Raw genomic sequence first — 12,394 nt, forward strand, 5'->3', positions numbered from 1 at the left:
GGGTGTATGGTGGCGTTGTCAGGGGTGTATGGTGGTGTTGTCAGGGTGTATGGTGGCGTTGTCAGGGTGTATGGTGGTGTTGTCAGAGGTGTATGGTGGTGTTGTCAGAGTGTGGGTGTTGTCAGGGGTGTATGGTGGTGTTGTCGAGGGTGTATGGTGGCGTTGTCAGGGGTGTATGGTGGTGTTGTCAGAGGTGTGGGTGTTGTCAGGGGTGTATGGTGGTGTTGTCAGAGGTGTATGGTGGCGTTGTCAGGGGTGTATTGGTGTTGTGTAGAGGTGTATGGTGGCGTTGTCAGGGGTGTATGGTGGCGTTGTCAGGGGTGTATGGTGGTGTTGTCGGTGTGGTGGTGTTGTCAGAGGTGTAGGTGTTGTCAGGGGTGTATGGTGGTGTTGTCAGAGGTGTATGGTGGCGTTGTCAGGGGTGTATGGTGGCGTTGTCAGGGGTGTATGGTGGTGTTGTGGGGTGTATGGTAGTGTTGTCAGGAGGTTGGATGTTGTCAGGAGGTGTTGTCAGGGGGTGTTGTCAGGGGAGGGTGTTGTTAGGGGGGGTTGGGTGTTGTCAGGGGGGGTGGGTTGAGGTTATCTTAGGGTTATGTTGAATTAGATTTGATTTGTTTTAGTGTGAGCTGTAACGTTGACTTCCTCCTCACTGTACCCTGTAACGCTGACTTCCTCTCACTGTACCCCGTAACGCTGACTTCACTCCTCACTGTACCCTCTTAAGCTGACTTCATCATCACCCCGTAATGCTGACTTCACCCCTCACTGTACCCCGTAATGCTGACTTCCTCCTCACTGTACCCTGTAACGCGACTTCACTCCTCACTGTACCCAGTAATGCTGACTTCACTCCTCACTGTACCCTGCCTTCACTCCCTCACTGTACCCGTAACGCTGACTTCACTCCTCATTGTACCCTGTAACTGACTTCCTCCTCATTGTACCCTGTAACTGACTTCAGTCCTCACGTTCGACCGACCGTCAACACGAGTTTATCGCCTGGCTGATGAGGAGGTATTCAGAGCCGCGTCGTCTTTATCTTCAACCTCCTTCTCTCCCTCCCTCTTCTGCTCCCTCCTTCCTCCCTGCTTCTTTTCCCAATCTCCCTCTCTCCCTCTCTCTCTCTCCCCAATCTCTCTCCCTCTCCTTCTCCCCAATCCTCAATCTCTCTCCCTCTCTTTCTTCCCCAATCCTCTCTCTCCTCTCCCCTCTCTCTTCCCCAATCCTCCTCTCTCCTCTCTCTTCCCAATCCTCCCTCTCTCCCTCCCTCTCTCCCTCCCTCTCTTCCCCAGTCCTCCCTCCCAGTCTTCCCCAGTCCACCCTCCCAGTCTTCCTTCCGTCTCAGTCAGTCAGCCCAGTCTTCCGTCTCAGTTCACCCCTCCCAGTCGACAGTGTCGGTTGAGGCTACTCGACCCCTTTCTCTGTCTTGGCTTGTCTGTCCTGTCTGTTTCTCTGTCTGTTTGCCTGTCTGTCTGTCTGTCTGTCTGTCTGTCTGTCTGTCTGTCTGTCTGTCTGTCTGTCTGTCTGTTTCTCTGTCTGTTTGCCTGTCTGTCTGTCTGTCTGTCTGTCTGTTTGTTCGTTTGTTTTACTTTCCTCTACTCCTCCTCTTTTCCTTTCTTCCTCTTCCCCCTCATTCTTCTCCTTCCTCCTCCTTCCTTTGTCCCTTTTTCTTCCGTCTCCTCCTCCTTCTTCTCTTTCTTCTCCTCCTCCTCTTCTTCCCCTCCTCCTCTTCCCCTTCCTCCTCCTCTTCTTTCCCTCCTCCTCTTCCCCCTCCTCCTCCTCTTCTTCCCCCTCTCCTTCTTCCCCCTCCTCTCTTCTTCTCCTCCCTCTTCTTTCCCCCTCCTTCTCTTCTTCCCCTCCTCCTCTTCTTCCCCTTCCTCCTCTTCTTCCTCCTCCTCCCCAGTTCATCCACTCCCCAGTCACATACAGTTAACACTACCAGTCAAGTCTGTCCAATCTTAACGGGTGTAATTTCTCGGTGTATCCCCAGTAGTCATTCCACCCCAGCCAGTCCTCCACCCCCGGCCAGTCACTCACCCGCGACCAGTCCTCCACCGACCAGTCCTCCATCCCCGGCCAGTCACTCCACCCCTAATTAAAGGTGGAGGTCGCAGCCCTGAGTATGCTCTCTCAGGTTAGCCTGGCATCACCCCAGAGCACAGTGTATGACTCTACAGACCACCTGAACATTGAGCCCTCCCTCCCCCGGGTTATTTTAGCTCTAAATAACCTACGGGAGAGTAATTCGAACGAAAATTCTTCATTTACCTCAGTTTGTTGTGTTGAGCCTAACACACATATATACAGTGTGACTTAGCACAGCCAATCATCTTTATACAATAAATATCCACAACTCTTCTGGCATAAATTTCAACGGATATTAACACTAATCAATATACTATTTATAACCTGAAATGTAAAACTTCAATTCACACTATGGTCTCAGTGTGTCAGTATAGATGGTGGTCGGCCACGTCTAAGACAAGTAGCATAATGTAACTCTTTTTCACGAGTATGTTATCAGGTAACAGGTGGATCAAAATAACATCAAGTTATTGGTTCACCCCTTAGTTAAGCTGGGGTTAAAGTTAAACAGTTCCCCTCATACCATGATGGGGGTATAAGCTGCACAGAGTTACAGTGTGTTGTCCTTTATCGTACCAGGATAATTAACAACCATGATCAACTCAACTGATAATTATGTACCCGTATGTTAGAAAATGAAATAAAAGACTCCTGGCCCTGAACTGGTATACTAAAACTGTTCTCTCTCCATGCCAGTCAGTAAATTAGTTACATAATCTATTTTGTTTTGGTCAGCTATGACTGCAGAACAAGCTAAGTTTAAATTCATATTTACCGTTCATATTTGTTTTACCGGAAGTGCTTAGATTCTTACCATCCTCTGCACTAATTCTCAAATCTTCGTCTCGGGTTCTAAACATTCATAACACCCAGCAGCAGACCCAACCACCTCAGAGAGTAACACCTGGAAAATATTGTGTTTGTTCTGTACTGCACATTATCAGTTCAAACACAGAGCGGAACACGTAAACAAGCTCGATCATTAGCAATATTAAAGCAAATATGGTGCTGGCAAGTTTGTGTCATTTAGGAGAAGTAACATAATTTAAATGAATACACAGATGAGAGCAGAAAACATTGTTAGGGTCCTATATTTACCTGTTGACACGACACACCTTATATAAAATTACGTCTCTTCACCAATACCTAACGAGGCATTTACTTAATAAGGTCTTCTGGTTAAGTGAAATGAAAATGTAGTACAAGATAATTGTTTTACAAAATTTACAAATTCTACAAACCCTTTGTTGGTTAGCCAGATGTCTTTATGATAGTTGGGTATTATCAAGAACTCCGCCATCCAGCTAGGAAGTACGTTAAATTACATATGTCATCTGATCATCTCAAGCCCATCCCTGGCTATATTCGTCCCTAGTCCTACAACATTAAATAGACGTCAGTGACGAAAACTTTAATTTTCAGACATGAAATAGAGAACAGTGATGAAACTTCCATGTTGGAGTTATCGGTCTATTGCATCATTTGTGATCAAGCAGAAGTAAATACACACGATGAACTTGAGCAGTAATTTATTTTAACCTAACAATAAGGTATGTTTGTGTATATCCACCTTGTTATATGGCCACGAGTCTTGTATTCCTGTTAACTCGGCAGCTCGAGCCAACCTTTGACGTCACAACCGATCAGAGATTTTCGCAGTCACGTGACTTTTTAGTAACTTTATCCATTATTATTATTATTATTATTTATTTTATTTTATTTTTTTTTTACACTTTTTGGCCCAATTTATTTAAAAATATCATTACCAAAGTAAATGTAAGCGTTTTCTTTACCCATTGACCTGTCATCTTACGAAAAAATTCTGACCGTTATCTCGTCTATTGCAGGGTCTCAATTGTTTCTCTCACAACACAATATAAATATATTGTTTCTCACTATCTGTTTTTTAATATTTGTATATATTTATAGTCCTTTAATATTATTAATATTAATATTATTGTCAATATTATAATTGATTATTATTATTATTATTATTATTATTATTATTATAATTGATTATTATTATTATTATTATTATTATTATTTATTAATATTATTATTATTATTATTATTATTATTATTATTATTCCCCCCCAGGCCCTGATGTGGGTCACTAGTTTGTAGTGACGTCAAAACTCCCAAAATACTATGAGCGGTCCACCATCTTGTAGGTATAGGCGTTGCATTATGGGACTATGTGACGTCATATGAAAAATAAGAAAGAGTGGCCTCGTGACCGCTCTGCCGAGAGAGGGTGTGAGCGTGTGCTCTGCTACAGAGAGGTGTCGGCCGCTCTGCTGCAGAGAGGGTGTGCGACCGCTCTGCTCTGAGGGTGTGCGACCGCTCTGCTACTGAGAGGTGCGACCGCTCTGCTACAGAGGTGTGCGACCGCTCTGCTGCAGGAGAGGTGTCGGCCGCTCTGCTACGAGAGGTGTGCGACCGCTCTGCTCTGAGAGAGGTGTCGACCGCTCTGCTCTGAGAGGGTGTGCGACCGCTCTGCTGAGAGAGGTGTGGACCGCTCTCTACCAGAGAGGTGTGCGACCGCTCTGCTCCGAGAGGTGTGCGGCCGCTCTGCTCGAGAGGTGTGCGGCCGCTCTGCTCGAGAGAGGTGTGCGGCCGGCTCTGCTAGAGAGGTCTGCGGCCGCTTTGCTCTGAGAGGTGTGCGGCCGCTCTGCTACGAAGAGTGTGCGACCGCTCTGCTACGAGAGAGGTGTGCGGCCGCTCTGCTCTGAGGTCTGGCCGCTCTGCTCTGAGAGAGGTGTCGGCCGCTCTGCTACAGAGGGTGTGCAGCCGCTCTGCTGAGAAGAGGTGTGCGGCGCTCTGCTACGAGAGAGGTCTCTGCGGCCGCTCTGCTAGAGAGGTGTGCGGCCGCTCTCGCTACAGAGAGGTGTGCGGCCGCTCTGCGAGAGAGGTCTGCGGCCGCTCTGCTACGAGAGAGGGTGTCGGCGCTCTGCTACGAGAGGTCTGCGTCCTGCTACAGTGTGCGGCCGCTCTGCTGAGAGAGGTGTGCGGCCGCTCTGCTCTGAGAGATGTGCGCCCGCTCTGCTCCGAGAGGTCTGCGGCCGCTCTGCTACGAAGAGAGTGTCGCGGCCGCTCTGCTCCGAGAAGGTCTCGGCCGCTCTGCTCCAGAGAGGTGTGCAGCCGCTCTGCTGAAGAGTGTGCGGCCGCTGCTCCGAGAGGTCTGCGGCCGCTCTGCTCTGAGAAGAGGTGTCGCGGCCGCTCTGCTCCGAGAGGTCTCTGGCCTCCTGCTCCGAGGTCTGCGGCCGCTCTGCTCGAAGAGGTGTCTGCTCTGAGGTCTGCGGCCGCTCTGCTCTGAAGGGTGTGCAACCGCTCTGCTCTGAGAGAGGTCTGCGGCTGCGCTCTGAGGAAGGTGTCGCGGCCGCTCTGCTACAGAGAGAGGTCTCGCGGCCGCTCTGCTCACAGAGAGGTGTCTGACCGCTCTGCTACAGAAGGTGTGCGGCCGCTCTGCTACAGAGAGAGGTGTCGCGGCGCTCTGCTCTGAAGAGAGGTGTGCGGCCGCTCTGCTGCTACGAAGGTCTGCGGCTGCTTCTGAGAGGTGTGCGGCGCTCTGCTCCGAAGGTGTGCGGCCGCTCTGCTACGAGGGTGTGCGGCCGCTCTGCTCCAGAAGGTCTCGGCCGCTCTCTGCTCCGAAGGTCTGCGGCCGCTCTGCTACAGAAGAGGTGTGCGGCGCTCTGCTGAGAGGTCTCGGCCGCGCTCTGCTCCAGAGAGGTGTCGCGACCGCTCTGCTACGAGAGAGGTCTGCGGCTGCTGCTGCAAGAGGTGTGGCCGCTCTGCTCAGAGAGGTCTGCGGCCGCTCTGCTCACGAAGAGGTGTCGACCGCTCTGCTACGAGAGAGGTCATGCGGCCGCTCTGCTACGAGAGGTGTGCGGCCGCTCTCTCTACAGAGAGGTGTGCGGCCGCTCTGCTACAGAGAGGTGTGCGGCCGCTCTGCTCTGAGAGGTGTCTGGCCGCTCTGCTCCAGAGGGTGTCTCTGACCCGCTCTGCTCCAGAGAGGTGTGCGGCCGCTCTGCTCCCAGAGGGTCTCGGCCGCTCTGCAGAGGTGTGCGACCGCTCTGCTGCAAGGAAGAGGTCTCTGGCCGCTCTGCGAGAGAGGTGTCTGGCCGCTCTGCTACGAAGAGGGTGTCGCCGCTCTGCTGCAGAGAGGTGTCGCGGCCGCTCTGCTCCGGAGAGGTGTCGACCGCTCTGCTCCAGAGAGGGTGTGCGGCCGCTCGCCAGAGAGGTCTGCGGCCGCTTCTACGGGAGGTGTGCGCCGCTCTGCTGCAGAGGTGTGGGCCGCTCTGCTCCGGAGAAGTGTGCGGCCGCTCTGCTCGAGAGAGGTCTCTGGCCGCTCTGCTACGAGAGAGGTGTGCGGCTGCTTCCGAAGAGGTGTGCGGCCGCTCTGCTGCGAGAGGTGTGCGACCGCTCTGCTACGAGAGGTGTCGCGACGCTCTGCTCACGAGAGGTGTGCGACCGCTCTGCTGCAGAGGGTGTGCGACCGCTCTGCTGAGAGGTCTGCGGCCGCTCTGCTGGGAGAGGTGTGCGGCCGCTCTGCTCCGAGAGAGGTCTCGCGCTCTGCTACGAGAGAGGTGTCGCGACCGCTCTGCTCTGAAGAGGTCTGCGGCCGCTCTGCTACAGAAGAGGTGTGCGACCGCTCTGCTACAGAGGTCTGCGGCCGCTCTTGCTAGAGAGTGTGCGGCCGCTCTGCTCAGAGGTCTCGGCCCGCTCTGCTGGGAGAGGTGTCGACCGCTCTGCTACGAGAGAGGTCTGCGGCGCTCTGCTAGGAAGAGTGGTGTGCAGCCGCTCTGCTCAGAGAGGTCTGCGGCCGCTCTGCTACGAGAGGTGTGCGACTGCTCACTGAGAGAGGCTGTGTGGCCGCTCTGCTGAGAGGTCTGCGGCCGCTCTGCTGCAGAGAAGGTGTGCGGCCGCTCTGCTCCGAGAAGAGGTGTTGCGGCCGCTCTGCTCCGAGAGGTCTGCGGCCGCTCTGCTAGGAGAGGTGTGCGGCCGCTCTGCTACGAGAAGTGTGCAGCCGCTCTGCTACGGAGAGGAGTGCGGCCGCTCTGCTAGGAAGGTGTGCAGCCGCTCTGCTAGGAGAAGGTCTGCGGCCGCTCTGCTGCGAGAGAGGTGTGCGGCCGCTCTGCTACGAGAGAGGTGTGCGGCCGCTCTGCTAGGAAGAGGTGTGCGGCCGCTCTGCTGGGAAGAGGTCTGCGGCCGCTCTGCTGCAAGAGGTGTGCGGCCGCTCTGCTACGAAGAGGGTGTGCGGCCGCTCTGCTGGGAGAGAGGTCTGCGGCCGCTCTGCTACAGAGAGGTCTGCGGCCGCTCTGCTACAGAGGGTGTGCAGCCGCTCTGCTACAAGAGAGGTGTGCGGCCGCTCTGCTGGGGAGAGAGGTGGTAAGCCGCTCTGCTAGGGAAGAGAGGTGTGCGGCCGCTCTGCTAGGAGAAGGTGTGCGGCTGCAACGCTACAGAGAGGTGTGCGACTGCAGCACTACAGAGAGAGGTGTGCAGCCGCTCTGCTATGAGAGAGGTCTGGCCTCTCCGCTACGGAGGTGTGCGGCTGCAGCGCTACGAGAGAGTGTGCAACTGCTCTGCTATGAGAGGTCTGGCCTCTCCGCTACAGAGGGCTAATCTTCAGGTGTGCGACTCAGCTTCCTGGGGTGATGACCTGATCATCGGTCTTGTTACCAAACCAGCCGGCACAACCACTACTGGCTGGTGTAGACATGGCAGGGGGTGTGTGTGTGGGGGGCAGGTGGGTGTGTGTGGGGGCAGGGTGTGTGTGTGTGTGTGGGGTGGGGAGGGGCAGGTAGGTGTGGGGGCAGGGTGGGTGTGTGGGGGGGATGGGGCAGGGTGTGTGTGTGTGTGTGGGTGGGGAGGCAGGGAGTGGTGTGGGGGGCAGGGTGGGTGTGTGTGGGGATGGGGCAGGGGTGGGTGTGTGTGGGGCAGGGGTGGGTGTGTGTGGGGGCAGGGGTGTGTGTGTGTGTGTGTAGGTGGGGAGGGGCAGGGTAGGTGTGGGGGGGCAGGGTGGGTGTGTGTGGGGATGGGGGCAGGGGTGTGTGTGTGTGTGTGTGTAGGGGGATGGGGACAGGGCGTCTGTGTGTGTGTGGGGAGGGCAGAGTGTGTGTGTGGGTGGGGAGGGGCAGGGTATGTGTGTGGGGGGGGTGTTCACAGGACCACGGAAATAAGGCGATTCATATACATTTCAACAACCTATGCAGTTTTTATTTCAACATTACCTTGACAAACATAACCCAAAAACAACATTCACTCACCAGTACGTCTAGCTAAACCACGTATGTCCAGAATATTATGACCACAACTGTAGCCCCCCCTTCATCTCCACCACGTCATTACATTAGGGGCGTCTCCAGTAAAATGTACACACACACACACACACACACACACACACACACACACACACACACACACACACACACACACACACACACACACACAACCTAACAGATTCCCATAGATTTCACGTGAATGTTTCTATGACAAGATCAACATTGTCTAACCATTGATGAGATTCCCCACATGAATAGAGAGTATGTTGTAATAGAAACATATACTTATATCCATAGAAATCTTGTTAAGGTACTGTGTATACATTAGGACGAGCCAGCCAGCCAGCCAGTACCTTCAAGTATTTATCCTCAGTGGCCGCCTTGCGAGAGCCGAGTCAATACCTTTGATGTCGCCCTCGTAGTCGCAATGTTTGATTCGGTCCGTGTGGTAAATATTCCTTATTTGTGTGTTGAAAGTTGAGAGAGTTGAGAGAGAGTTGAGAGTTAAGAAGAGTTGAAGAGCACAGATCCCAAGCCTCAGCAATTTGCCTTCATCGCCACAAGTTGGAAGATAAAACAGAATATCTCCCCCCAACTACTGAACCTCTACGACTGTACCACTGGCCTCTATTTGTATCTGTACCTGTACCACTGACCTCTACCTGTACCACTGGCCTCTATCTGTACCACTGGCCTCTACCTGTAACTGTACCATTGGCCTCTACCTGTAACTGTACCACTGGCCTCTACCTGTACCATTGCCCTCTACCTGTAATTGTACCACTGGCCTCTACCTGTAACTGTACCATTGGCCTCTACCTGTAACTGTACCACTGGCCTCTACCTGTACCATTGCCCTCTACCTGTAATTGTACCACTGGCCTCTACCTGTAACTGTACCACTGGCCTCTACCTGTACCACTGGCCTCTACCTGTAACTGTACCACTGGCCTCTGTACCACTGGCCTCTACCTGTAACTGTACCATTGCCCTCTACCTGTAACTGTACCACTGCCCTCTACCTGTAACTGTACCATTGCCCTCTACCTGTAACTGTACCACTGCCCTCACCTGTAACTGTACCACTGGCCTCTGTAACTGTACCTGGCCTCTACCTGTAACTGTACCACTGGCCTCTACCTGTAACTGTACCACTGGCCTCTACCTGTAACTGTACCACTGGCCTCTACCTGTAACTGTACCACTGGCCTCTACCTGTAACTGTACCACTGGCCTCTACCTGTAACTGTACCACTGGCCTCTGTAACTGTACCACTGGCTCTGTACCTGTACCACTGGCCCCTACCTGTACCTGTACCACTGGCCTCTACCTGTAACTGTACCATGCCCTCTACCTGTAACCTGTACCACTGGCCTCTACCTGTAACTGTACCACTGGCCTCCTGTAACTGTACCACTGGCCTCTACCTGTACCACTGGCCTCTACCTGTAGCTGTACCACTGGCCTCTACCTGTAACTGTACCACTGGCCTCTACCTGTAACTATACCACTGGCCTCTACCTGTGACTACCACTGGCCTCCTGTAACTGTACTGCCCTACCTGTACCTGTACCACTGGCCTCTACGTAACTGTACCACTGGCCTCTACCTGTAACTGTACCACTGGCCTCTACCTGTAACTGTACCACTGGCCTCTACCTGTGCTGCCATTGCCCTCTACCTGTAGCTTTACCACTGGCCTCTACCTGTAACTGTACCACTGGCCTCTACCTGTAACTGTACCACTGGCCTCTACCTGTAACTGTACCACTGGCTACCTGTAACTGTACCACTGGCCTCTACCTGTTACCTGTACCACTGGCCTCTACCTGTAACTGTACCACTGGCCTCTACCTGTGCCACTGGCCTCTACCTGTAACTGTACCACTGGCCTCTACCTGTAACTGTACCACTGGCCTCTACCTGTAACTGTACCACTGGCCTCTACCTGTAACTGTACCACTGGCCTCTACCTGTACCTGTACCACTGGCCTCTACCTGTAACTGTACCACTGGCCTCTACCTGTAACTGTACCACTGGCCTCTACCTGTACCACTGGCCTCTACCTGTAACTGTACCACTGGCCTCTACCTGTAACTGTACCACTGGCCTCTACCTGTAACTGTACCACTGGCCTCTACCTGTACCTGTACCACTGGCCTCTACCTGTACCTGTACCACTGGCCTCTACCTGTAACTGTACCACTGGCCTCTACCTGTAACTGTACCACTGGCCTCTACCTGTAACTGTACCACTGGCCTCTACCTGTACCTGTACCATTGCCCTCTACCTGTAACTGTACCCCGCCTCTGTAACTGTACCACTGGCCTCTACCTGTAACTGTACCACTGGCCTCTACCTGTACCTGTACCACTGGCCTCTGTAACTGTACCACTGGCTCTACCTGTAACTGTACCACTGGCCTCTACCTGTACCTGTACCACTGGCCTCTACCTGTAACTGTACCACTGGCCTCTACCTGTAACTGTACCACTGGCCTCTACCTGTAACTGTACTGGCCTCTACCTGTACTGCACCACTGGCCTCTACCTGTACCTGTACCACTGGCTCTACCTGTAACTGTACCTGGCCTCTACCTGTAACTGTACCACTGGCCTCTACCTGTACCTGTACCACTGCCCTCTACCTGTAACTGTACCACTGGCCTCTACCTGTAACTGTACCACTGGCCTCTACCTGTAACTGTACCACTGCCTCTACCTGTACCTGTACCACTGGCCTCTACCTGTAACTGTACCACTGGCTCTACCTGTAACTGTACCACTGGCCTCCTACCTGTACACCCACTGCCTCTACCTGTAACTGTACCACTGCCCTCTACCTGTAACTGTACCACTGGCCTCTACCTGTAACTTATATGAAACATTATGAGATCACAGAGGACAGATTTTGGGACCTGTATTGACTTTGCTATACAGATTATCTTAAATAAATGGTGTATTGTGGATTTATTTCGACGTAATTAATATGATGTTCGGTTACCAAATGTAGTATGGTTAGTATGACACAAGAGCCACGCATACTAGCCTTCCCGGGACCCAAGAGCCATGCATACCAACCTTCCGGGATACAAGAGCCATGCATACTAACCTTCCCGGGAACACAAAGCCATGCATACTAACCTTCCCGGGACACAAGAGCCACATACCAACCTTCCCGGGACACAAGGCCACATACTAACCTTCCCGGGACACAGAGCCACGCATACTAACCTTCCCGGGACACAAGAGCCACGCATACTAACCTTCCCGGGATACAAGAGCCACGCATACCTTCCCGGGACACAAGAGCCATGCATCTAACCTTCCGGGACACAAGAGCCATACACCAACCTTCCGGGACACAAGGCCATGCATACCAACCTTCGGGACACAAAGCACACACATACTAACCTTCCCGGGACACAAGAGCCACATACCAACCTTCCGGGATACAAGAGCCATGCATACCAACCTTCCCGGGACACAAGGCCACGCATACCAACCTTCCCGGGATACAAAAACATACCAACCTTCCGGGATCCCATACCAACCTTCCGGGATACAAGAGCCACGCATACCAACCTTCGGGACACAAGAGCCACGCATACCAACCTTCCCGGGATACAAAGGCCATGCATACCAACCTTCCCGGGACACAAGAGCCACATCCTTCCGGATACAAGCCATGCATCCAACCTTGGACACAAGCCCATACCTTCCGGGATACAAACGCCACCAACCTTCCCGGGATACAAGAGCCATGCATACCAACCTTCCCGGGACACAAGAGCCACGCATACCAACCTTCGGGATACAAGAGCCACGCATACAACCTTCCGGATACAAGAGCCATGCATACCAACCTTCCCGGGACAAGAGCCACGCATCAACCTTCCCGGACACAAGAGCCATGCATACCAACCTTCCCAGGACACAAGAGCCACGCATACTAACCTTCGGGACACAAGAGCCACGCCAACCTTCCCAGACACAAGAGCCACACCACCTTCCCAGGACACAAAA

General features: G+C 53.1%; 1 protein-coding gene across 1 annotated transcript; it reads right to left on the bottom strand.

Moving 5' to 3' along the window:
- Positions 1 to 4,278: 4,278 nt before the first annotated feature.
- LOC121856578 (uncharacterized protein C2orf16-like) lies at positions 4,279 to 11,833 on the bottom strand. Its single transcript, XM_042352195.1, has 7 exons — positions 11,783 to 11,833; positions 6,941 to 7,094; positions 6,543 to 6,714; positions 6,015 to 6,435; positions 5,617 to 5,751; positions 5,043 to 5,498; positions 4,279 to 4,656 (listed from the first exon to the last, which is right to left on the bottom strand). The coding sequence occupies exons 1-7, from the start codon at positions 11,831 to 11,833 to the stop codon at positions 4,279 to 4,281; spliced, it is 1,767 nt and encodes a 588-aa protein (XP_042208129.1).
- Positions 11,834 to 12,394: the final 561 nt, after the last annotated feature.

This window comes from Homarus americanus, unplaced genomic scaffold, assembly GCF_018991925.1.
Source record: "Homarus americanus isolate GMGI-L3 unplaced genomic scaffold, GMGI_Hamer_2.0 scaffold6528, whole genome shotgun sequence".
In the NCBI taxonomy this organism is placed as follows: Eukaryota; Metazoa; Arthropoda; class Malacostraca; order Decapoda; family Nephropidae; genus Homarus; species Homarus americanus.

Excerpts from the sequence above, each read along its gene's own strand:
- LOC121856578 (XM_042352195.1), bottom strand. The coding sequence starts at position 11,833 with ATGGCTCTTGTATCCCGGAAGGTTGGTATGTGGCTCTTGTGTCCCGGG. Across the intron at positions 7,095-11,782 it reads GGCTCTTGTGTCCCGGGAAG|CAGAGCGGCCGCACACCTCT; the intron begins GTTAGTATGTGT and ends CACTTCTCGTAG. Across the intron at positions 6,715-6,940 it reads CGGCCACACAGCCTCTCTCA|CAGAGCGGCCGCAGACCTCT; the intron begins GTGAGCAGTCGC and ends CCTCTTCTGTAG.